This window comes from Leptinotarsa decemlineata, unplaced genomic scaffold (genome assembly GCF_025532065.1).
Source record: "Leptinotarsa decemlineata unplaced genomic scaffold, Ldec_3_MD MMD2_tig00000010_RagTag_RagTag, whole genome shotgun sequence".
In the NCBI taxonomy this organism is placed as follows: domain Eukaryota; kingdom Metazoa; phylum Arthropoda; class Insecta; order Coleoptera; family Chrysomelidae; genus Leptinotarsa; species Leptinotarsa decemlineata.
The window spans coordinates 12,717,539-12,744,543 of record NW_027412538.1 but is presented as its reverse complement, the minus strand read 5'-3'; the positions used below and the strand labels follow the sequence as shown (position 1 = coordinate 12,744,543).

Genomic DNA, 27,005 nt, shown 5'->3' with positions numbered 1-27,005 from the left:
TGTATCCTGAATCAACACCAATGAACGAGAGGAAGTTTTTAAGATTACAAAATAATATCCTTAACTATGGCTCCATGTTAAAAGCGCCTTCAACATTACCAAAACCTTTTACTTCAAATGAGGACAATACTGTTAATGTTTTGGCACATTTTTATGCATATCAAGAAGCTTCCATTCGCAGAGCAGAAAAAGATTTAGGTGTATCACATGCTTCAGTACAACGAATTTTGAAAAATCACGGAATGCATCCGTATAAATTTACCAAAGTTCAAGCTCTAAAAGCAGAAGACTTCGAACGTAGAATGCATTTTTGTGAATCCCTTTTGATTCATACACAGGAAGATCGGGAATTTGTCAAAAATAATTTGGAGCGACGAGCGACGGAGCGCCAGCTCATTCGACGGAGCGCCAGCTCATTCAACCCAGGAAGTTACCAGGAAATTTGACGAACTCTTCGACGATCGTTGGTTTAGGCGTTTAGGGCCGTGGAATTGGCCACCGAAATCACCCGATCTCACGCCACTTGACTTTTTTTTATGGTGTGTTTTAAAAGAAAGGGTATACAGTACTCCAGTGCCTACCAAAGAAGAATTGCGACGGCGACTAGTGCGGAGGAAAAAACATTTTAAAGTGTTTAGAATGTAATGGACAACATTTTCAGCATTTATTGTGAAAATGTGATATTTTCTTTACGATTTTGTTATTTTGAATCATCCTATTCTGTTATTTTCTGTACTTTCACATGTTTTAGCCCACAAAATCTTACTTTTTACCTAGAAATGACTGATTTTTGATACAGTTGTTCTCTGGAAACTTTGAGCCATAGTTAAGGAAATTATTTTGTAACCTTACAAACTTCCTCTCGTTCATTGGTGTTAATTCAGGATACTTTTGATTGAATTTTTCACACGTTCTGACAATGATTTGATCACTTTGTTCATGTGTATAATGTATAATTTCATAAGAACTTTGTTTGAATAATCGATATTTGCATTCATTTTGGAAGATGATTCAAAACACCGTCGATAACTCTTTGTAAATTACTTATAAAAGTAACCGAACTGCTATAAGCTTGATAATTCCACTGCTACCTAAATCCAAATTTAAAAAAAAAATAATGTTTCTAGAAGAAGCGACTTCATTGAGAAAACTTGACGATTTTGGTATAGGGACATGATATATCATCTTGAAGCATTTTTCACCATCTTTCAATTTACCGAGTGATATACAGGGAGTTTCTTTTGAATAAATGAAGTTTTGACTACTTTTATGCACAATGGAAATGATAGTAATTTTAGCACGCCCTGTATGATATGGAGTCGAATTTTTGGAGTTATTTGGATATTTCGAGTTTGTCCAAACTATCATCAAAATATCAACTTTTCATGAATTGAGAGTATTGATGTACCTAATTTTAATTAAGGCTATGTTTTGGACCATATTTAGCACAATTTATTTTTTATCTCGAAAACAGATAGAGATAGGTATAGGACATTATCAACAAAAAAGTAATAAAATACCAGAGCGATTCCAAAAATATATTAATATACGGGGTGTTCCATTTGAAAAAATAAAGTTGCTGGGACTTTTTGATGGAAGTGGCAACGCCGCAATGCTGAAAATAATTTAGATCGATAGAACAGGTAAGGAAATGTGAGAGGTGAAATTTTCAGAAAAATCATGCTTTGCGTTTTCCAGAAACGTCTAACCTACCATCGACCGTGAGTCACGTTGCCTGTATAATAGACAGATGGAGCCTGCACATCCATTATCATTATTACAGGAAGGTTTCAGTCTTGAAGAAGTCAATTAGTTTTGAAATGAAACGCTCTGCGACCTCTCTAAGGCGTTCGACTGCGTCTCTCGCGACATATTACTGGAAAAACTATATTACCATAGCATCAGGGGTTAGGTTAGGTTAGGTTAGGTTAGGTTAGGTTAGGTTAGGTTAGGTCAATGACCAGAAACGCGGTGGTCGTCAACGTTAGTGAAGAATTGTCAAAAGGACCTCAATGCGCCCCTGAAGGAAAAAACACAATGAAGTGACGTAACTTCTTGAGCAACCCTGTTAGTGTTTTGTAGATTGTCAATGACCAGGAGATCGAAGTAGTGCAAAAAAAACTTAATATATATGGAGCAACTACTGTGCTATCTATTGCTCGATTGGTATTGCTAAAAAATAAGAAAGTTGGAGTTTGAAAAAATTTTGATCAAGGGGTCAAGCGGTGACGATTATTTCCTAAAATATTTTCAGCGGAATACATCGATGAAAGAAAAAAATATTTAATCCCAAATCTACTTAGTTTTATTCGAAATATAGTTGAAATCTGTTTGCTAAATAACAGTAAATTTCACAACATTCCTTCGAAAGGACAGTTATTAAACACTCGGTGTTGAAATATATGACTTAACTCGTATTTTTCGACAAGAAGATTTCATTGTTGAAATCTATTGTGCCTCAACATGTGAGCGCAGAGCCGGCACCCAAGTCACCCGACTTACTTGACCCGGCTAGATGTACGTCGCGTCGCCTATTCTTTTTGATTTCAATGAAATTGTTACTGTCCAGAATAATATTTTGATTGAACTGAAAATGTTCTCATCATTTTATCGATTCTAAGGAAATAATCGGTTGAAATGATAGGGTTCTTGAGTTATTTGTTGTTACTTTCAGTAATTCTCATCCTATATCGCCTACTGTAAGTCTTGTGTACTAAAGAATCGATTTCATAAAAAAATCCCATACGTTGATATTCATTCTGAGACTTGCAATACTAACATTTATTCGAATAATTATTTGGTAAAAAAAAGTTTTTTGGTAAAACTTACTTTATTTAAATATAACTATTTACAAAAATCCTTATAAATACTTATACAGATGTTTATATGAAACTATCATTTACTTACATCAACATTTAGATGAATGTCAAGCAAGACTTTTTCCAGGATTAAAATTGGTTTCTGAATTCGAAAACAATGAAAATCATACTTTTCATTTTTTTAAACGATCTATCAGGAATTCACGAGATTATTGAATGACTCAATAAACTGCAACTTATTCAAATCAATTTTCATTGAAAACTGAAAAAAATTGTTAGAAATATTCACCCTCAACAGGTTTAAAGGAATTAGCCTAAAAAAATTGTCATCAACAATGGAATAAATATTTCTGGATGTCACTTAAAGTAAAATCATGATAAAATAATAGACAGATGTGAAATCGTGGAAAAAATCCATCGGTTATATTTCAGTTGATAATCAACAAAACTATACAAAAAAATTCAATGAACAAATGGGATATGTTTGGTGGGAAAGAATTGGTAACTATAGGCAGAAGAAAATCATTAAAATTGGTGAAGGTAGAGATATAATGAAATGAGGCAAAATATATCAAATGAACAATTTCGTTCTTTAGCAATAATAATTTCAATAATAGTGGAAAAATGAAAAGTTATACAGGAGAATATTAGCAGGTTACATACGGAAAGATAAATGAAATTGAAAAATAGATACGAATCTAGATGTCTGCAAATTGTGACAAATATTGATGATGAAATGAAGAGAGAAATAATGAGCTTTTTTCTGAAAGAATCATAGCAATTTAGTGTGAAGAAGATTCTGGTGACAATATTGTGAGCGATAATCTGAGCAGAAGTTAGTGATTATAATATTCCAAACTAAGATAATGATGGTGACTGAATAAAGTCAATTGTTTTTTTCTGATTAGGAAATGCTCAGTTGCCGTCGCACTGGCAACCGATATTTTTCAGAATTGAAAATGTGTTCATTGGATAAACTAACACGATATCAAAATCTTCTGAATCTAGTTGATTTTTGCAAGGAAATCCTTGGTATCCGACAGTAACCTCCAACTATCGCTTTCTTTGAAGCGCACCTCCACCAAGTTAACTTGGTGGAGGTGCGGGTGTGAATTGTGAACAGCTTGCCACGTTCTCTGGCCAATCGCAGACAGTTTGATCTGGATTGAAAACTAAGTTGGCGGGACAAGGCATGTGGTGTTTCCTCTCTCCTTCGCACATGTAGTACATTTTGCAGTCTGCTTTGTCGGGATGGTAACTTATGTGGCCTTCTTCTTCGTCGCATATAACTTCGATGGCTGAAAATAATTCGAGACAATGATGAAAAAAATCGAAAACTTCATTGAAAATTGATCACGATGACGCTATTTTCATTGCTGAAAGTTGAGGTCAGTATAGTGTCCATTGAAGAAGTGAATTAATGATAATAATAATGGCTTTTATTGATAGGAAACAAAACTAAATACATATATAAATATAAACAAAAATATAAGCTTTTATCAAATGGCAGGATTGAATTTCTGACCATGCTACAGAGAAATCGCAACACGAGCAGATCTTGTTCTTCCAACCAAGAAATGTGTGCACCTCTGTAAACATAAACACAAGTGCACACAAGGAAACATTTCACCAAACAGTCACAATTAAAAATATACTACATAAAACGAGATGCAAGACACATTGAACACATGTATAAATTATTGAATAAGAACGAAATGAAGTCGATGCAAGAAAAAGTAAAAAAAAATAAAATAGATACTAGAGAAACAAATAGATACTTCCACCTGATGAATTAGATATAGCTGCCTTGTGATTTCAATTGCTTCATGCAGACATATATCTCCTTTTTTATACTGATAATACAAAGTAACGAGTAATTTCAACAAAATAGATGAAAGCATAACAACATTAAGGGCCTAGAGAAAAATTGAGGATAAGGGAATGCAAAGGCCATTTGATCGTTTTTAAGCTCAACGTATTATTGCTGTCTCAGCAAAGTTGCAACCTCAGCAATCTCAACAAAATGATTCACAAAAGTTGGTTTTATATATCGAAATTTGTAAAATGAAAACATACGGTTCAAGAAACAAAATTGAGGCACATTCAGGTTACCCAGAAAATGTGAACAACACTTAGGCACACTAAGGCGATAAGATATAGCTGCCCTGTGCTTTCAATAGCTTCATGCAGACATTTATCTCCTTTTTTATATCGACAATACAAAGTAATGAGTAATTTTAACAAAATAGATGAATGCATGACAACAATGAGGACCTGGAGAAAAATTGAGGCTAAGGGGATACAGAGACCATTTGATCGTTTTTTAGCTCAACCTACCTTTGCTCAACCTACTATTGCTATCTCAGCAAAGTTGCAACTTCAGCAATCTCAACAAATTGATTCACAAAAGTTTGTTTCATATATCAAAATTTGTAAAATAAAAACGTACGGTTCAAGGAACAAAATTGAGGAACATTCAGGTTACCCAGGAAATGTGAGTAACACTTAGGCACACTTAGGCGATGAGATATAGCTGCCCTGTGCTTTCAATAGCTTCATGCAGACATTTATCTCCTTTTTTATATCGACAATACAAAGTAATGAGTAATTTTAACAGAATAGATGAATGCATGAAAACAATGAGAACCTGGAGAAAAATTGAGGCTAAGGGGATACAAAGAACATTTGATTGTTTTTTAGCTCAACCTACTTTTGCTCAACCTACTATTGCTATCTCAGCAAAGTTGCAACCTTCAAGGTTGGTTAAATGAGTCAAAAATGTATTGAACAATGTGAAGTAATTGAAAAAAAAATTTATGAAGGCGTCATAATGATGTGGAGCTGGAACAAAATTAAGGCTTTGATGATATAAAGATTTTTTTCATCTCAACCCACTATTGCTATCTCAGCAAAGGTGAAACTTATGAAATTGACTAAATTAGTCAAAAAATGATTGAACAATGTTATGAGTAATTTTTAAAAATTAAGTTTCCACAATCCATTCCATTGGATCAATTAGAGAATTTTGGGAACTCAAATCGCCTCTCAGCTGTGATATGGTGTCAATCAATAGTTAGGACTGCTCAAATAGTATCCCGAAACTGTCGATCACTAAGATACTTATTCAGTCAGATTTTATTTTCCGATTTGAAAAAGTCACTATTGAGCCTTTCTATTGACGTGGTGAGTCGCAATTCAATATCATAATCTAATGGAAAAGAAATCTTTGGTTCCACGATTTTTTTCCACCTTTTTCGTATTGCAAGAAGAAAACAGGAATGAAAACTCACGATTTTTCGTCGTGTATTGTCCAGTAGAAACACTCGATTCGTACGGTCCTGTGTACTCCAATTTGACTTTATAACCTTCAAGTTCCTGCCTCATTGCGTTTATTAGAGGGTACTTTCCGCTACCGCAAGATCCTCGGAAGTCATCCATATCTACAGACCAGATCATGATACCTCCGAACCCTTCTTCTTTCAACCAAGCAATCTGAAACGAAACAGTTCTGCTAGAATGAATACTTTTGACAACTTTCCGAAATGCTTCAACTTGCGTTTATCCATCGCCTCTATTTGAAAATACTCGTAATCTTACCGTTTATTGATTTCCTCTTCCGAGGTATTGAGTTGCTCTCCTAGGATTTTACTCAGATATAGTAACGGGTGATTTTTCAAGAGGCATAGGATTTGATTTTCAAAACAACACGAAAAATTTGAAAAAATTGATGGTCTTTATTTGAATCGATAGAACGATCAATATAATTCAATGTTTGAAGATTATTTCATGCAAATGCTGTCCGCGGCTCCGCTTCAGATGGCCCATGCGCAAGGTCCAATTTTGGCACACTCTCTCTAAGCGGTATTTCACGAATAAATGCTTCAATATTGGCTTCCAGAGCGCCAGTCGTTGCTGGTTTATCCCTGTAGACATGAGCCTTAACATGACCTCAAAAGGAATAATCCAAAGACGTTAATTCACCGATATAGGTGGCCTATTGACAGGCCCCAACCGTGAGATAAACTATTCACCGAAGGCAGCTTTTAATTGGGCCATTGTTTCGCGTGCCGTGTGGCATGTGGCATCATCTTGTTGAAACCACGTGACAGGAATGTCCAATTCTTCCATTTTGGGCAGGAAAGTCGTCAATCGTCACACGTTAGCGCCCCCCATTTACAGTAACATTCCGGCCATTGTCGTCTGTGCCGATAATGCCACCGACCCGCAATCCACACCAAACAGTGACTTTTTCGGGATGCAACGGTAGCTCTTGCAATGCTTGTGGCTGTATCTATCCAACCAGAAATGAGCCTCGTCGCTGAACACAATTTTTTGATAAAAATGTGGATGTTCCTCCAACTTTGCCAGCGCCTATTCACCAAATGTTAGACGTTGTGGGAGGTCGTGGTGTGGCTTCAATTCTTGCACCAGCTGTATTTTATAAGGTTTTACACCCGAATCCTTTCGCAAAATTTTTCTCGTAGTGGAGTAACAGAGGCCCAATTGCTGCGAACGGCGGCGAATCGACATTTCACGGTCATCACGAACACTGGCGGATACAGCCGCAATATTTTCCTCGGTCCTCACTCTACGTATGCGTGTTGGTGATTTAATGTTCAATAATGTAAACTGGGTTCGAAATTTAGTTACAAGCTTCCGAGTAGCTCCCTCAGTAGGCCGACGAAGCTGCCCATAAATTGAAAGAAGCGCACGATACACTTTCTTCACCGAGCATGAATTTTGATAATAAATTTCAATAATTTGCAAGCGTTGTTCATTCGTAAGTCGATTCATGGTTGAATCATAGACCAAACTGAACAAGTTCGACAATGACACAAGACAGGATCCACGCATGATCTGTTAAAATAAGTGTTGCCAAAAAGACACCAGCAAAAAAATCACCCATTACAAAATGAACATTTGTGAAAAACTGTTTTCATTAGAAAATTGGAAATGTTTTCAATGCTTTCCATTCTCAAGACAAATTTACCTTCGTCTTTAAACTCCTTTCATCATCGAATCCTACCCACTGGTTATCCCTATAGGCAAAAGGTACTTGCTGCTCATTGTCCCATACCAAGGTGGTATTGTCTTCATGCAGGAAATCACAAATTTCGTAATAGCTCATAAACCCTGCTTCTGATGTATATTTTCCTGCTATGCCTCCTCCACTTGCTGGTGCTCCAATATCAAATTGTGTGATGTTCACCAGTTCAAAGCTGCGACCGTATGTAGGCATTCCAATCATCAATTTTTCTTTGGGTGCACCCTGTTTCACCCATTCGCGAGCTGAGTAATCCTACAACAAAGAAAATTCTCAATGAACTCTGAAGTAATAAAGTATGTGGTCTGTTAAAACTTTTCAATGACTCAACTCTTCAGTTGATACCAATTCTATTCGTCTGTCATGAAAAAACTGTTTCAGTTATCTGAGAAGACATTAAATTATCTCAAATTAATATCAACATACCACTGTCAGCTTCTTCTGATGTTTGGTGGCACTTTCCAGAGGGAACAAAGGGGCATTGTGTCCAACGGTTCTTTCCCATTGTCCATGGAAGTCGTAAGTCATGACATTGATGAAATCTAGATATTTGGAGATTTCTGGAACATCGTATCCAGCTGCAATAGCTTCAAATGAAGCTGGTACAGCAGCAGTGAGCAGAAGTCTCGGTTGTCCACTAGTTTTCGCTTCCCCTGAAAAATGTTTTCTATAGTAACTGGTCCCTCAGAGATTGGACAGAAAAGAAAAACAAGTATGATGATGACATTCGTTTTCTCAACTGTCCTGAACCAATCTACCAATCTCATTCTTACTCAGTCAATATTGGTGGAACTGAATGAGAAATCAGTTACTCTGATTACATTGATTGTTCCATATGAATCGTGAATTTAAGATACTAACCTTCAAAAGCTAGTCGCAGTTCTTTTAGAAGGTTGACATAGGCAATTCTGTCATCAGCTCCTCTTGGATATTCCCAGTCTACATCTAAACCATTGAATTTGAACTCCCTCAAGAATTCGATGGCGTCATAAACAAATTGGTTCATCCTGAAGACATTACTTGTGAGCTCTTTGAAAGGTGTGGAACCAAAAGCCCATCCACCGATGGCCAGTAGTACCTTGAGAATATCTTTCAATTAGAAACCGAAAGCTGAACATTATTTAGAGGCAATGAAATGAGAAGGAGAATAAAAAAACATTGCTTTGGTGGGAATGAAAGATAGTTTACAAGTTTGAAACTTGGTGGTTCCGAAAGCAGATGATAATGTTTTGAAAGAGAATGTGGTACTAATACCATTAAGGAAACGAAAAATTGCTTCAGTTGTTGAGAATATTCCACAATATCATCGTGGAATCTCATACTCCCCTTAAAGGCTGAGATTCAACATATCCTCAAATGCGTTCTACAGATTTCGTTGCCAATAATGAAATGAATAGCTTCTGAATCGCGTCTCAGAGCGAGCAGAGTTTTCACAACTAATCTAAAGCAAGTTATCGAAGAATCATCCAGAAAATGGATGTTATATCTCACTCAACATGTATACAGTGTGTCCAAGATAAGGATCCTAAGCATGGGAATCTCAGTACCTGTTGGAGATACAGCTTAGGTTAAATTAGGAAAAAGTTGTGTTTTTTAAAGCTTATTTACATGCCGTTTAGAAACTTGAAGAATTTTCATGGCCTGCTGAGATATTTGGGAAAAACGAGAATTTGACAATATCAATTTTATTTTTTTCTGACTTTATTTGAAAAGATATCAAAAAACGAATAACACTTTTTCATTGGCACTTTCAAGGTACTACACGATGGTATTTTTAGTTTTTATATCCGACGTTTCATTTTCAAAAAACCATCATCAACTTAATTTTTTTAAATAGCCCGAAAAAAAAGTACACCCTGTATCTGATTCCATTTTTTATTACGAATTCAACGATGTAACACATGCCATTGTTTTCTTTTTAGTTTAAGGGAAAATTGCAGTTTTTCTATTTTTAAAATGTATTTTTAAGTAGGTTAATAATGATTTTTTTAAAGTAATGAAAACAACAGAGAAATTAACGCGTTTTTTATTTAATTCAAAGGAGGTGTTCAAACTGGTTTCCGTTATTTTCCAAACATAAGTATGATCTTCTAACTGTAGAACTTAAAACATCACGTAACATCTTTGGTGTAATACTGTTAAATGCGACAGTTACACATTCTCCTAACTGCTGTTCAGTTTCAAAAGAATGTTGGTAAACCCGGTTTTTAACAAAACCCCATATGAAGAAGTCAGGGGATCGCGCTGGCCAAGAGTGCCACCAAGATGTAGCCAAAGCCTCGGTAGATAATAACATTATCCTGAGGTGGATTAAAGGATACGACAGGAGTAAAGGTAATCGCATTGCCGACTCTTCAGCCAAGGAAGCGGCTGGACTAAGAATGTCAGGACCCAGTGGCATCTACGGCCTGATAACTTTGACAATTGCGGAACTAGCCAAACGTCACACCCATGCTCAATCCCTAAAGAGATCGGATGAAATCAAAGGATCCAATCTTGTCAGGATCACCCTTGGTGACCCTGGGAATCTGGCGCCACAATATGGGGCTAGTGGACACATCTCTATGCAGGATATGTGAACAGAAAGAAACTGTCAGGCATGTCCTTTGCGAATGTCCGGAGTTATCGTCAATAAGAGAGTGTCCTAGTGACCTGTCCACCTTCCTGGAAAGAACAGGATGGATGATGACCTAGAAGGACAACTCCTTGGGTGGATGTACAATGGATCACATGTGGCCTAAGTTCTGTGGGCCTACACTCACTCTCCCTACTCTACAGATACAGAATATGAAAGAAAATAGCTTATTGAAAAGCCAGAACAAGAGGAGACATGATATATTGGTTTGAAGGGCAAAATCGCGTAAAAATTGATCTAGAGTGACACGTAGATGATGTATCATTCCAGAAGTCAGGAAAATGATTAATCAAAACTGTAGAATTTCAAAATAGTCAGAAAAATCCATCAGGATATGAGAACTGTAACTGTCAGTTGGCCACAAAGATGTAAAAATTCAAAGATATCACAATTTTGTGAAACTAACTCAAGAGTAATAGATTTTCCCAACTTCATACTTAATCCGGTCTGTAGCTCACCTTCAATTCCGGATTTTTTTCCCTGAGTTCGATTACTCTGTCGTACATATCTGGATCTTTATCACTTGCTTCTGTCAGCTTGTTATCCTTGAGAGTTGCGAATGCGTAGATGATGTGAGTACAAAGTGCTGGATTGATATCTTCAGGAGTGAATTTTCCAGCTCCTGGTCGTTTCACCGACCAGCTCGTCATGTAACAGAAGACTTGGGGTTTTCGAACTGGAAACGAGGAAATTTCAAATATTGGCTGTGAGAAAAATTATCATTCAAACACTCACCGTGTTTGTTGACTCTCTTGGCCAAGGATGTGGTCTTCTTATTGGGTTTTCCAACTCGTTTTAAAACTTCAGACACTGCTATTTTGATGGGTTTCGGTTTTTCTTCTTCCTCTTCCTCTTCCTCATCTTCGTCATCTTCGCTTGGTCCAGCAATCGCTTGCCAATCCACGTCTTTCACATCTTTACCTCTCGATATTCCCAAAAGTTCTTCTCTGTAATGATATTATCCACAATCAATACGTTGCAAACATACAACATCATAGAGAAGATTTTGTTTATATGAGGTACCTTTCTTGGTTTGTTTATTATGTTCATTAATTATAATAATGATGAAGTGATGTATCTCTTTGAAATATGTGTAAATTGATTCTATATGAAAAAGGGATTTTCGTGAATATCAATTCCTCCACTAGATGGCGCTACTTGTATCAAATCCACATGATTTTCAGTTAACCCTTACACATATCACAGCTGTGGGACTATTAGTTTGTGGGATAAAACATTTTGAGTGAAGCAACTTTTGTGTTGCAAAAAAAGGATAAAAAGGATTTCTTTTGATGATGCATTACTTTTTGACTGAAAAAATAATTGGTGAAGCCAATAGCTTGATAAACATTGTTCTTATTTTGCGATAGCAAAATCAACCGTTGAGAAGTGGTGGAAGAGGTAAAATGAACACGGGTGGACGGCATAACGAGGTTGTAACTGACAAAAACACCGAAAAGTCCACAAAATTTCATAACAATAAATATAATTTTGAAAAACTAGAAACAGGCTTTTAAAGAACATCGAACTAAAACGTTGAAGATATTTTTTTAAAATAAGGTTGAAACGAAAACGAAAGAAAAATTGTTTCCACATTGTGAAAAAAACGACGGGCGCTTGATATACAAAAAATATGGCACAAAGCGCCCACGCTTTTTTCAAAATAATACTGGTATTTTTTATTCGTTATTGTTTTAGGCTTATATAAAATAATTATGTTCAACTTTTCAGTCCGATGTTTTGTAAAAGCGTATTTTTAGTCTTTTAAAACTATATTTAATTTTTACTTTTTAGTTTCTGATGCTACAAAAGCGAGTTCTTTAGTTTTTTTTTTAATATATTTATTTTTCACTTTTTAGTCCGATTTATCGTCAAAAATAAATATGTTTGTTTGAAGGTGACTGACAATGTTTCATGATGAATTTCACTAGTTCGGACTTCCATTGTCTACTATATAAAATGATTTGAAATCCCTGAAACCACTAAAAAAGAAGAATTGAAAATGAATAGCTGAAAATAACAATTATATTAACCAAAATAAACCTGAAGTTAAATAATAGTGAAATAAAATATAAGTAAAAATAAAACAATTGAATAAATAAAAATAAAGAAATGAAAAAAAAAGAAAAAAAAAAGAAAGAGAATAAAAATAAAAAGTGGAGAGATTCCAAAGTCACGTTAGTTCACGACGTTTCGATTGTAAGTATCTACAATCGTCTTCGGGTGATGACTGGACTGATTCCTCCGAGAGATGACTATTTATAGGTCGTTCGAGTACTTTCACTTATCCCCGCTTTCCATTTTCCGCTTCACTGGTTCCGTGGGAGATGACCGTTTTGACAGGAGTTGTCCATTTTTCGTTTGATGATGGGTTTCTATATTTTGCGTATTTCTACGCTGGCTTGGCTGAATACGTTGTTGGACAACATGTATGCGGCTTCCTTGAATTATCTCCTTAACCAATGTTCCTCTCTGTGCAAGATCTCAGCTTGGGACCACTCGATGTTGTGTTGATGGGTCCAAACATGGTCTGCTTTTCCTGATTTGCTGGTTTCCCCTCGCTGTGTGTGTTTCTTGTGCTCGGCAATGCGAACATTCTATCGCCTCTTAGTTCCACCAATATAGGATTTTTCGCACTCACAGGGTATCCGGTAAATGCAATTCTTGGAATCGCAGTCCACGTTTGGTGGCTTGGTTTTCGTGAGGCTACTACGGATAGTGTTACCCGATCTGAAGCAGGTTCTGATGTTGTACTTGGAACCAATTCTTCTCATCCGCTCCGATAATCATCTAATGTAGGGAAGTGCAAACACTGGTTGTGACGGCTTCTCTTCCTTGCGAGGCTCCTGCTGTCTTCTAGCCAGTCTTTTCTACCATCGCTTTGGAGTAGCCATTCCGTTGAAGATCATTTTTGATGATGTCTAGTTCCTTCTCGAGACCTTCCTTTGTATTACAAAGCCCAAAAGCACGGTCTAATAGAGTCTTGATGATTCCTCTTCTAGTCGATTGATGGTGGTTGGATTCGTGGTTCAGATACTGTCCCGTATGAGTGGGTTTTCGGTATACAGATGTTTCCCACTTAGTGTCGGTCCTCTTCACCAAAACGTCTAAGAATGACAATTCGTTGTAGATTTCCTCCTCCATTGTGAAATTGATGGAAGGTCTCACGCTGTTGATGTGTTTCAGGAAGGCGTCTAGTTCAGTTTTCCCATGGTTCCATATTATGAAGGTGTCGTCAACATATCTCAACCAGACTCGAAGTTTCTCGTGGGCTTCTTCAATGGCCAGAGTTTCAAACCACTCCATATATATGTTGGCTATGACTGGTGAAAGTGGCGATCCCATTGGCAGTCCCTCATCTTGTGTAAAGAATTTGTCCTTCAGTTCATTCATTTTCAATTCTTCTTTTTCAGTTGTTTCAGGGATTTCAAATCATTTTATATAGTAGACAATGGAAGTCCGAACTAGTGAAAAATGAATATTTTTTCAAGTTTCAGTCACTAGTATTATAAATCTTCAACAGACGGCGCAAGAATGTAAGATTTCTCTAAAACAACATAATAAAGTTTGAGATGTCAAATTCTATAGTAATACTGAGATGCAGTAAGTCTCCAACAGAGGGCGGACAGTTGTAAATTTGTTTCGAAGTAAAGAGAAAATTTGCAGTAATAATTTAAAAAAACAATTCAGTTTTGATGTTTTGATTTGAAGTTTCATTCAAAATATTAATGGACTAAAAATATTTTTTCAGTGAATAATTTTATTTTTCAAACCAATCTTTTGTGTCGATATGTATGTCAAGCACCTTAACTCTGATTTTATGATTTTTTGAAATATTCAAGTAACTGAATTTTTTAGGTGTCCACTTTACGATAAAGTTTTCATTGTTGAAATACATATTCTGGTTTGCTTTCAAATAATCGAATTAGATTCCAAAATGTATCTTCCGTTTCGTACTAAATCACAGGTAATTGAAAATATTTCATCTGCAGTACAAAATTTTGCTAACACTTATAATTCTTAAAATATGTTTTTTATTTTTATTTTCTTTTGAACAACCTATCAAGGAAATTATGTACAGCGCCATCTGCCTGCTAATAGATCAAGAAATATCAAGGAGTTACGTACAGCGCCATCTGCACGCGAATAGATCAAGAAATATCGAGGATGTTACGTACAGTGCCATCTGCCCGCGGATAGATCAAGCAATGATTGATAGTTACGTACGGCGACATCTGCCCGTGAATAGATCAAGAAATATCAAGGAGGTTGCGTATAGCGCCATCTGTCCGCGAGTAGATCAAGCAATAATGCCGATAATTCTGTCAATAAAGATCTCGAGCTTGAGAGTTACAAACAAACAAACATACATACAAATAAACATACATACAGGTGAAGTTAATATGAAGCGTGTAAAAGAACGCTTCGAAGGAGAGGTTTCATGTTCAGGTGAAGTCAAAAGATGTTCGAATCCCAAATTCAGATTATGCATATCAGTTCTGAAGGACAATTTAGTAAATACATAAGCAGGTTTTCCAGTGGACATGGCCTTATGGAATATAGTAGTAGAATGCAGTAGTGTAATTCCTCACCGTATAGCTCCAATAAGAGGATATTTGACTTCTCCCCCACAGATAGTTCCAGTGAAGTCATCCATGTCTACAGTCCATACCATGGCTCCACCATAGCCACTCTCTTTCAGCCATTTCATCTTGTGCCTGATAGATTTTTCGTCATCGAATCCCACCCACTGGTCACCCTGTACGCAATATGGTGCTTTCATCTCGTCATCCCAGTAGTAGGTTGCACCGTTTTGGAGCATCTCGCACACCTAAAATCAAGAACGTATCAAATATTGGTACTCAATTTTATAATCGAATAAACAGGACTTTTTTTAGCAGATTCCACTAGCTTGAATCTGAACTCTGAGAGTGGAAAATAATACATGTGGCAACCTTGGAAGTTGGAGTTCTTGCTGATGACAATATAAGATGATAGATTCATCACTTTGACTTTTTCCACTTTGCAAAAATTTTGCATAATTGTACAAACAACACCTTTTATTTTCAGAAATGTCTGTCGAAGAGATCACATCTTTCCTTTAATAACATGAACAAAATATTCAAAAATTCCCCAATAAACGTACACTAAGTAGGATAACGATGAGATTGGAACCTTTGGTGTGAAAGTTGAATAACTTTTTTCAAGATCAATTGCCCTAACACCAAACTGATATTTTTGCACTCGACGCGCGTTTCGCCAACAAAGTAAGCTTCCTCAGGAGAAGAAAATTGATACCTAGTCTAGTCTGGTTAGTCCTTATATACTAAAATTTGTTACCTGAGGTTGTAAACCTGAAGTCCAATATGGAATTTCTCGGTAATTAACTATCTGCAGGTTCTTAGTAATTATTCTCTTCCTAACAGAAGATTTAAAAGCGGGCTAAACGGGATGGGTCCCTTATCGCCATTCATGCTGTTCTTACATTTTGCTATTTCTATAGACTCTCACATGCATCGAGTAGCCTGGTGTCATGCACATGCTTGATCAGTTTCAGATTGTTTTCACCAATTCTGTGGTTCTTGTCTAGAGCATGTTGTGGGACACTGGATTTTTCTATCCTTCCGTATTTCATGTGTGCACAATGCTCCTTGAAGCGGGTTTTAATCGCTCGTCGGCTCTGGCCGATGTATTTGCTGTTGCAATCTTGACAACTGATTTCGTAAATCCCCGACCTTTCTGTGTTTTCTACTCTATCTTTTGGATTACCAAGAAGCTGTTGCAATTTATAAGAAGTTTCATATGCAACTTTCATGTTTACTTTATCGAATATCTGTTGAAGCCCTCTCGTGTAATGAGGTTCATATGGGATTACTATAAACTTGTTATTACTGTCCTCTTTTTGAAAAGTCGAAGATTTACGGAGTGCTTCCTTAAACTTGCATTTTGTAATTATTTAGTCAACTATATCTGGGTTAAAAACGTTTGCTTCAGCTACATACCGAATCACTCTCTTTTCATTGTCGTACTTCTCTTTCTTTAAAGGAAAAGTTATCAACCTCTGTACCAGAAATTGCAGAGCCGCCATTTTGTGTTGTGGACAATGATTCGAGTCATTGGGAATGTATCTGAAAGTGCCCGTGTCTTTCCTGTAAATGTCAAATTCTATTTCATTTTGTTCGTTCCTTATGACCAATACATCCAAAAACGGCAACTTTAGTTCTTTTTATACTCTGTTGTTTAGTGCTGAAAGGACATTCTCGATTCTGGTTATCCTTGTATCCACTACAGCGAATATGTCATCAACGTACCTGATCCAGACCCTAGGGAAGTAACTGAGTTCTTTCCCAGCTTCCGTCTCAAACCTACCCATGAATAGGTTCGCTATAAATGGAGACAATGGGCTACCCATAGCCGTTCCTTAACGCTGTTCATAATATGAGCCATTATATTGAAAACAATTTTCATCCATGCAAAGCTTGGTGAATATCAGTTTGGTGTTAGGGCAATTGATCTCGAAAAAAGTTATTCAACTAAGTAGGATACTGTATCTCACAAAAAAAGAAGATCGTCCAAGCTCTTCCCACACCCAAAAGAGCAAAACATCTTACATCACTAAATATTAATTGTGTTATCATCTATGATATCAAAGATGATAGAAAAAGCTGTAAATCCACAATTTTTGAATGCAAGAAATGCTTCAATATCTTGAATCTCTATGCTTGGAGCTCCGCTTCCAAGCATAGAGACTCTGAAGCTCCTGATGTGAGACTGATCAGAAACCCAGCTATTACAAGCTATTTTGATGATATTGACTCAGCAAGTTTGATTCTCCCGAATGCGGTATCTGTCAGAAGTACGCGGTGAACTCAACCTACCAGTTGCATTGAGGTTCAAAAAGAAACAACTACATTTCGTGAACAGCTCGAACATCTTGTAAACAAAGCCCCAAGAGTGAAAAACAAACGTGATATGTTCCAACAGTAACAGAAACTAAAATGAACCTGATGACTGTGTCGACAAAGAATTCAATGAATGAAAACGTTCAATAAATGAAACGTTCACCATTACCAACGTTCCTACTCAGTAAGGTTTCCTTTTTGGGTTGGATAATTTCTGTACTAACAGAGGTAATGCACCGGGTTATCTACTAGATCAATTTCAGCGTGATCCTGCTGGTGTACGGACGAGAAACATCTTCAAGGATAACCTCTGTGAGGTCACTTGTGATGTCTGTCGGATGTAATTCGATGTCTGGAAAGCAGTTGTTCCTTTAGATCCTACTGTTGAGAAACGTTGAATAATTATTCTCCAACACAGTCACCAGACTCATTTTGGTTTGCAAACAAATCAACTCTTCAGTTTTATGGAATGTAGGAATCTCTCAATAGGACTGTATCGACTAATCCATCACAAACCAAAACTCAAAGACAAAACCACCACTCACTTCATAGTACGTCAAGAATCCTCCCTCCTTCGAATACGTTCCTTCCTTACCACCCCCACTAGCCGCAGCATGTACACCGTGCTTGCTTGGATCTGCCAAAGTCCAAGATCTTCCATATGTCGCAGTACCGATGATCATCTTCTCTTTGGGTGCTCCGAGTTTCACCCAAAGACCTGCTGCGTGGTCTACGTTGAGTTGTTTCTGATACTGACTGTCGCTACTTGGGGAGTATAGTGGAGCATTGTGTCCTGTTTCTCGCTCCCATTTGCCGTGGAAGTCGTAGGCCATCAGGTTGATGAAATCTAAGTAAGAAGCTACTGCTGGAACGTCGTATCCCCCCTTGATGTTGTCTGGACCCACTGGGACTGCCGCGGTTAGAAGGAGACGATTCTTTTTTATTTCTTGGGATTCTGCTTCGAATGCTTCTCTCAATTCTGCAAAATGAGATATTCAGATGGATAATTCAAACAGGATATTTATAAGGCTATGCATTATATGACATATTCACATCCGTTGAAAGTAATTTGAATCTTATCTAAACTGTGAAATAACTAGAAAGAGGTGGACATGTCAATGTACAATTGGAGTTTGTTTTCGGTGTTTCGTATCTATTGAAGGGGACTCAAACCAGTGTTATTATGCAATCGTGGCAAAGGATAAACGCTACCTGGACCTTATCATGTGTTGACAACAGATCTCCCAAAGTACTTTGTCTTGCATCTCTGGAAAGGGATCCATAAACCAAAAAGCACAACCACAAGTATGAACAGAAGGAGAATTCTACAGACTCCTCTGATTTTGGATGAGAGGAGTGTAAGTCAACCTACAATAGAACAAGTGGGCCTGAAGCCAATCTACAATGGAACATTGTAGGCTTCAGCAGTGTTATTATGCAAACGTGGCGAAGAATGAACGCTACATGAGCTTCTTCAGGTGTTGGCAACAGACTTCCCGAAGTACTTAGTCTTGAATCTCTGGAAAGGGCTCCATGAATGCGGATATTTCCTTCCTGGTTGAAACGAAAAAGCAATAGACCACAAGTATGAACAGAAGGAGAATTTTACAGACAACCCCTCTGATTTGTGATAAGGGAAGTGAAAGTCAACCAACAATAGCACAAGTGGGAATCAAGCCAACCTACAATAGAATATTGAAGGCTATAGCAGTGTTATCATGGATTTTAGCCAAACTACAATAGAACATTGTAAGCTTCAGCAGTGTTCTCATGGGCTTGAGCCAACCTACAATAGAACATTGTGGGCTTTAGCGGTTCACATAGACCACAAGTATGAACAGAAGAAGGAGAGTAGTATTTAGCCAACCTACAACAGAACGAGTGGACTTTGATGGTTCTGATCTTAACGAAAAAGTTCAATATTGTTTTCCAATAGAAACCTAGGCGCCAAAGTAAAAATAATGAGATTGGAAGAGATACGAGTGGAGTCAATTTTTAATAGAACCTCACAGGCCTTAAGAACTGTTTACTGCAATACATCGACTAGTGTAAGAGTATTTGACTGCCACTTACATCTTTTGAGATAGTTCACCAGCAGCCAGAGACGTGAAAGATATAGGAAGGACCTGCCAAATTGGTAGATCACAGGCCATAATTGGCAGTACGTCAATGTACAACTCCCAATCTGTGAGAGCACGGAGCGATGAAAAAGATGAGCCGTAGTTCATATTATAGTTTACTGAGGCGAACACCTAAAGACGCAAGGTTGAAAACCAATAGACCATGCGTTAGAGTAACTGGGTTCGGAAATCTAACGAGTCTGCTGAGGGAAATTGTTCGAAATATCAGCACAGATAACTCTGGAGGATCTCTGAATGACCTGCCTTAATTCCAAAGTACGACAGAATATTTGATTCAACATTTGATGACATGAATGCTGTCTATGTATCTGAGCTCTGTTTTTGAACTCTTAAAATTTTTATATATGTATTTTAATCTCTGTGTGGCATTTCTGATATCACTTTTTCGTAAACTTGAATATCATTATCATTTACTGTAAAATGAATATATTCTTCTTGGAGCATAAAAATTCCACTAGGTTATAAAGGACTCATGAATACCTAAGCTCAAAAAAATAGTTGAATTAGTTATAATGGTTGAATTTTCATGGGAAAATTATTCGCGCTATTTTTTAATAATATAAACAATCAGCCAACAGTTTCAAAACCACGATTTAGGTCGAAGAAAGCGTGTTGGGGAAATTGCTAAGCATTAAGAGTATTCAATTCGCCATTGTATGCAATTTAAATTATAATGGATAGGCAGAGGCGGATAATGGGGTTTCCATCGTAGAAAATAGAAGGCGTGTCTCCGAAAATAAAATGCTTGAAAAGTGTAAGACGATGACAATACTTTTTTGACTTATTCCGATTAAAATATCATCATGTAGATGTAAAATAGATTAGGAATTGCTTGATTCAGACGTATCTCAACAACTATTAGGTTATAAAATTTAGTTCTATAGAGAATTCAGTGCAAAAAGCAACTCACCTTTGAGAAGCAGGACATAATTTTTCTTGTCAGCAGATCCTTTGGGATACTCCCAATCCATATCTAGACCGTCGAATCCTCTCTGTCTCAAGAATGGGATAGCACTATAGATGAACGTCTGTCGGGCATACCTAGTGGCTGACATATCCTTGAATTTTTGTGTACCGAAGGACCAACCACCTGAAAATCGACGATATTTTTCAATAAAGAAATCGCGATTCAAAATATTTCTCACAGCTTCATACATTTTTATTTTGATTTGAAATTACTGTTCTACATTAGGAAGAACTGTCGGTTTTTGATTATCATATTTAATGTGAAATGTAATAATGTTCAAATCAAAACAAGATGTTTTTTTGATGTTTGTTTCGTTATTCAAGAAAAATCTAACAGTATCCATTCATAAAGTTCAAAATTCTCTATCGATCAGTATATACAACCAGTAGAATGAATATTCATTGTGATATGGAGCAAAGGAAACACATGACATCAAAATGGACAAAATTCTTGAAACAACTAATATAAAATAATTATCGCAGACACTCACCTATAGCCAAAAGCGTCTTCAATTTCGGATTAGCTTTCTTCAGTTTCTGAATCCTTTCATACAAACCCACTTTGCCGTCTTTGGTCTCGTCATTGCTTTCAAATGAAGATAGTTTTCCTTTCTTCAACCAGCCGAATGCGAAAATAATATGAGTGCACAAATCAGGCAAAATATCTTCAGGAGTAAATTTACCCACTTTGACCCTGTACTGGGACCAATTAGTGTAATAGCATACCACTTTGTAGCCATCTTTTTCTTTGGAAGATGAGGAAAGCGAGTTTTCTGAAGTTTTTCTGTGCCCCGGCCTCGTCCGTCTTAATTTTGTTATGCTAGAAGATACTTCTTGATCTCTTGATTTTGAACTGGCAGCTATTGATGATTTTGTTGGCCTACGCAGTCTTCTTCTCGTTGCTGAAAAAGATAAAACCATTCAATTAACATGTTTTGAATTTCTCATAAGCGTACATCATAACAAGAAAGTTTCAATTCATTTCTCATGAGATAGGGTAGGAAAGACTCCAATATTTCAATCTGTTTGTGAAGTTATATTTTCAATCAACACACTATTTGTTTGATTGAGAAGTTAAAAATAGAAAAGATTTTTTTCAGTTTTTGGATGTATAGACATGGGTGCATATCAACATTTTGAAGATCTATATAGAACATATAAAACTTATCATAAAATTAAATATTTACTATAAATTGATGGATGTAGCCTTTACTACATGGTAGGAGATCATAATGAAAAGAGAAATGAAAATAAATTTCTATGTTTTTATCACTGCAGTTTCGTCCTATACGGACATTCTTAAACTTATACAATAAACTAACAATGATTCATTACATTCGCCAATATATACCATCTATTAGTACCTACAGGGAATAAAAGTGGTAGAAAACATAGAAATTTTCATTTCCCTTTTCATTAAATATTTACACTTCACGTTTTATTTACCAGAAATACCCATTTCTTATTTTCGTCTAATTTTCCTGATTGATAAATAATACACGATGAAAACAAGAGCAATTTGCCATTTCAAATGTTCTCAAAATTTCTGCAGGAAATCAATTCAATTTCAATTCAAATATTCACATTGTGGGAGGACGAGTTATTATATTTTCGAATCGATATTTAGCAATTAATATTCATCAATACGGCCCTGGTTCCCAAACGAGTGTCAGTCTATTAAAATTCGTATTGCGAAGTTTGGGAAACATTCAATCAAATGAAACTATAAACAGGCACTAGGATTTCTAAAACTTGGCCTCTAAAAGTGACCTCGGTCGTAAATTCATTACAAAATATTTTACTTTATATGATTTAATGACGGTTATGACATCCCCGTTTGTCTGTTTGCAAACTTGAGTTTAATGTATGAGCTGTGTAGTAATTTGGCTGTATTATGTAAGTGTATGTTGCCTGTGCATAATGAATACTGCTCACAAAACATGATCAGGTTTCATATACAAGGTGTTTTCTAAATACGGTACGAAACTTCAGAGGGTGATTCGTTAGGTCACTGCTAATTGACAACTCTGACTTTCACTGCTATGACAACACTATTACTGTCAGCTGGTCTTTAAATTTTAATATACTTAGGATTGAATAAACGCCTTATCATTTGAAATAACTGTAGCAAATTCCAACCAAATCAATGTAATGATATTCATGATATTTCATAAATAGCGTTTTTGTTTTAACTTCAACAAACTGTATCTCAGAAACGAAGCAACTTCAGACATATGTTTATAGGAACTTGTTTCCTCAAAACGACTCAACAAATCACTTTGTGAAGTTTCGTACCGTAGTTAGGAAACACCCTGTATATGTTACCAGCTCAATTGTTTCTATTGGGGGAACGCCTGTTAGACAGAAACTAGATTTATCTGATGATTGAACAGGATACTTCAAATTTGCTAATGAATTCCCTATCTCGAAATTGTTTCCAATTCAATGACAATTTTTAGTCTTGTAGCAAGGGCCTAATAATGGGAAACCATTTGAGTCTTTTGCTAGCTGAAATTTTTGTGGACAAAATGGAGAATAAAATCAATACCAATAGTCCAATTAAAATTTTTCATACTGGTACAGATATACTGCCAAAAATCATGATTAAAAATTTCTCTAGTTGTGAGGGAATGTAGATAATATCTCAATCTGTTTTCACTTCTTTGATTGACGACTTGCTTATTTTGTGGAAATTCATGTTCACTGAGGATACACTACAAAAACACACTTTTGTCTATTTTCCACGATATTTTTTTACTGTTGATTAGTTTTGGCTATTACACCATTTTCAAAACTAACTGATTACATTTAAATCTGAGTAATTTAAACCTACGTTGCCTATCCTATCATAAATGATTTGGTACCTACATTTTGTATACCTGTATTATCCATGAACGAAACAAAACAAAGCTTTTGATATAATGTAGGTTTTGGGAACTGGAATATAGATTCAGGAGAGGAATATTATTTAGATCAAGTTGTTCCTTGAAGACAATAGAATTGGGATTTTTCTTTGACTTGTTTATTTCCATAGATTCCAACACATTATCATTTTCCCTTTTTTGCATGTGTCAAGGACCTTTAAATTATCTTTATGTATTCTATGTTTCGAATTTTGAAGATATTCGTACATTAATGATTTTTTATCCGAAATGACATGTTTATGGTACCTTGTATCAAAATTTCTACCAGTTTGGCCTGTATATATGGCGGGGCATTCACCACATTCTAGTCGATATATACCAGATCTCTTCCCTTTGTCTAATTTAGGTTTGGCATTAAATAATCTGTTTCCTAAATTTCCCTTGGATGTGTAGGATGTTTGTAGACGGAATTTTGAGAGATAATTTTTAATATTCTCGGAGATTCTACCGGCATAATTGATACTAACATATTTGTGTTCTGGTCTTGTGGAAATTATAGTTCTTTCATTATTGATTTTTGTTGATATTTCATTATGATGTTGTTAACTAGAGTGGTACACAGTTGGTTTCACCGATGTATGATTCTCCGCAGGGTATCCGGTAAATACATTTCTTGGAATCGCAGTCCGCGTTTGGTGGCCTGGTTTTCATGAGGCTGCTACGGATAGTGTTCCCAGATCTGAAGCAGGTCCTGATGTAATCCTTCTTATGCTTTCCGATAATCATCTGATGTAGGCAAGTACAAATACTGGTTGTGACGGCTTCTCTTCCTTGTGGAGCTCGTGCTGTCTTCTAGCTAAAGCCTGTTCTACCATCACTCTGGACTAACCATTCCGTTGAAGGTCATTTTTGATGATGCCTAGTTCCTTTTCGAGACGTTCCTTTGTATTAGAGAGCCTGAAAACACGGTCTAGTAGAGTCTTGATGGTTCCTCTTTTAGTCGATTGATGGTGGTTGGATTTCTGGTTCAGATACTGTCCTGTGTGAGTGGGTTTTCGATATACAGATGATTTCCATTTAGTGTCGGTCCCCTTCACCAATACGCCTGAGAAAGTCAATTCGTTGTGGACTTTCTTCTCCATTGTGAAAGTGATGAAAAGACTCACGTTGTTGATGTGTTTCAGGAAAGTGTCTAGTTCTGCATTCCCATGGTTCCATATTATGAAGGTGTCGTCTACGTATCTCAACCAGACTCGGAGCTTCCTGTGGGCTTCTTCAATGGCCAGAGTTTCAAACCACTCCATATATATATTAGCCATAACCGGTGACAGTGGCGATCCCATTGGCAGTCCCTCATCTTCCGTAATGAATTCGTCCTCCACTTGGTTCTCGATCTAGCTGTTCTCTGATTTTCCATCTGAATTCTTCTGGCTCGATCTGATCCATAAGGGAACTGGTGAATTCTACTGCAGTTATTATTTCCAAACTGGGCATAGATGTTGGTGCAATGGTGACGTTTAGACCTTTCCTCGACGAAGATTCCTCTATGTCCGTCAGCGGGCGGGAACTCATGTTGATGATGTTGGTGCTTCATAGTTGTCCTGTTCTCCTTCTGCATTTGGGCATATTATTCCCTAACAACTTTCCCCACTTCCTTTTGTGGGTATTCTCCATGTCTTGTCGGATCTTCAAGCACGTGCTTTCAATCTTGGCAAAGATTGATCCAGGATCCTCTTTCAAGGTCTCTCTTCTTATTTCTTCAAATTGGTTTGTGGCATCCTACGTCAGAGTTGACGTCTTCCAAAGATGGTAATTAATTTGAGACCTCATCAGTGCCCGGCTGGCGCGTTCCAATATGCGTTTGGCTCTCTCTCCAGGGATTGGCGATTTCAGCAAAAAACTTTTGGGTATGATGTTGTTGTCTCTAGCTCTGCACAGGAAGCTGAGGTGAGTTTCAGTTATCACTCGAAGATGGTTGTGGATACTAAGAATCGAAACGTCGTGACGTAACTTGGTTTGGAATCTTTTAATTTTCATTTTCTACTGTACCCCAATGTGCTGTGGTCAACGACGAGAGTGAATATTCCAGATATACTAATGTTAATCAAATCGTAGCAATAAGGGACCGAGAAGCGATCCCTGTGGTACACCAGTATTTATTTCAATACTGTCTGAACAGGCTAGAATCAGTAATAAACATGATTTTGCAATTTTTCATAAACCATCTCACATGGGAATCATTATACACAGTTAATTGAAATTGAAAAAAAAATGTTCGTGAAAAAAATTACACACTTCATTCATTTTGAAACGTTTAGACCCCTAACGAGCTAAATTCTTGTTGATTTATTATTTCGATATGTTAAGACGTACGGAGCGACCGGTCTCGATAGTGCCTATGGTGAACAATACCTTCGTAAAATTCATGTGGAGAACTTTCAAACAATTGCTCCGGGGCATGAAGCACATACGGCAAAAATTAAACCATATTTAGTTCCGCACGACTTGCGAATCCTCTGCTGTTACAAATATCGTCGTGAAATGTCAAAGCGTTCTCAGCCCAACATTAGCATATATGTATAATATTAGAAAAAACATTGGATGTAGTGATGAAATGAACAAACAATTTTCTTACCTCTTTCTGTAGAAACTAGGTGAACTAAGAGAATTGTTACTATGCATATAAATAAAACAGTTCTCATTCTGCAGGTAGGCCGTGGAATCTGAAACAAAATGAAACAATGTTGTATATTTTGAACGATTCAATAACCGATTTCATTATAATCATATTGAGCATCATCATGCATTGATTTCTTTTTTAGTTAGAGACCTTAGTCACCAGCATAGCATTTCAAAATTGTAAGACACAATAATTAAAAGTTATAAATTTACAGGTGCAATGAGTTAGAGCGGAATAATGCATTTGTTGCTTTAACATTATCGGCGAGATCGTTATATATCCTAGGTTTAATACAATTGGGAGAATTTTATGTAGGTAATATTGAGGCTCGCAAGGAACTTGAAGAAACTTTTTTTGTCTTGTTTTCAATAAATATTACTAGAGTTTTTTCCAAATTTATTTTTGCAATGTGTCCTTATGTAGTAATCAGTAAACCCAACAACATTTATTTATTTTATTTTAACAAGCTATATAGTATACTCTTTTGTATAGGTCCATCATCGTTATTCATAATATTATTGTGTTTACTTATTTCTACACTCTCATAGGCATCTAGTTGCCTGTTGTTGTTAACTTGTCCAACTAATCTTAATGAACTGAAGTCTATGGAATGATTTTGTTGCAAAATATGATGGGCGACTGCTGATTTTTCAGGTCTTCCATATTTTAAGTGTGCTATGTGTTCCTTATATCTTACTTTAATAGATCTTTTTGTCTCTCCATAATATTCTGCATCGCAGTCTTTACATTCAATTTCGTAAATTCCAGACTTTTCCAAATTCTCGACTTTGTCTTTTGGACTTCCCAAAAGACTCTGTAGTGTATGACTTGTTTTAAAACCACCTTTATACCTAGTTCCTTGAAAATCTTTCCAAAGTTCCTCGTATATTGGTAGTATGGATTTGAGATGTATTTATCTTGGTTTTTGTCCTTTCTGAAAGTCGAGATTTCTTT

At 36.5% G+C, this 27,005-nt stretch overlaps 1 protein-coding gene across 1 annotated transcript in view; it reads right to left on the bottom strand.

The window, feature by feature from the left end:
* Positions 1 to 3,439: 3,439 nt before the first annotated feature.
* Positions 3,440 to 27,005, bottom strand: part of Cht7 (Chitinase 7) — an 86,821-nt gene continuing 63,255 nt past the window's right edge. The window contains exons 2-13 of the mRNA XM_074171475.1: positions 26,007 to 26,094; positions 20,999 to 21,409; positions 20,452 to 20,631; positions 17,946 to 18,379; positions 15,091 to 15,329; positions 11,234 to 11,445; positions 10,957 to 11,174; positions 8,725 to 8,941; positions 8,290 to 8,516; positions 7,810 to 8,118; positions 6,110 to 6,311; positions 3,440 to 4,117 (exon numbers count right to left, since the gene is read on the bottom strand). Coding sequence (XP_074027576.1) covers positions 3,906 to 4,117; positions 6,110 to 6,311; positions 7,810 to 8,118; positions 8,290 to 8,516; positions 8,725 to 8,941; positions 10,957 to 11,174; positions 11,234 to 11,445; positions 15,091 to 15,329; positions 17,946 to 18,379; positions 20,452 to 20,631; positions 20,999 to 21,409; positions 26,007 to 26,094 — 2,949 coding nt within the window. The 3' untranslated portion in view covers positions 3,440 to 3,905. The remainder of the gene's footprint in view (positions 4,118 to 6,109; positions 6,312 to 7,809; positions 8,119 to 8,289; positions 8,517 to 8,724; positions 8,942 to 10,956; positions 11,175 to 11,233; positions 11,446 to 15,090; positions 15,330 to 17,945; positions 18,380 to 20,451; positions 20,632 to 20,998; positions 21,410 to 26,006; positions 26,095 to 27,005) is intronic.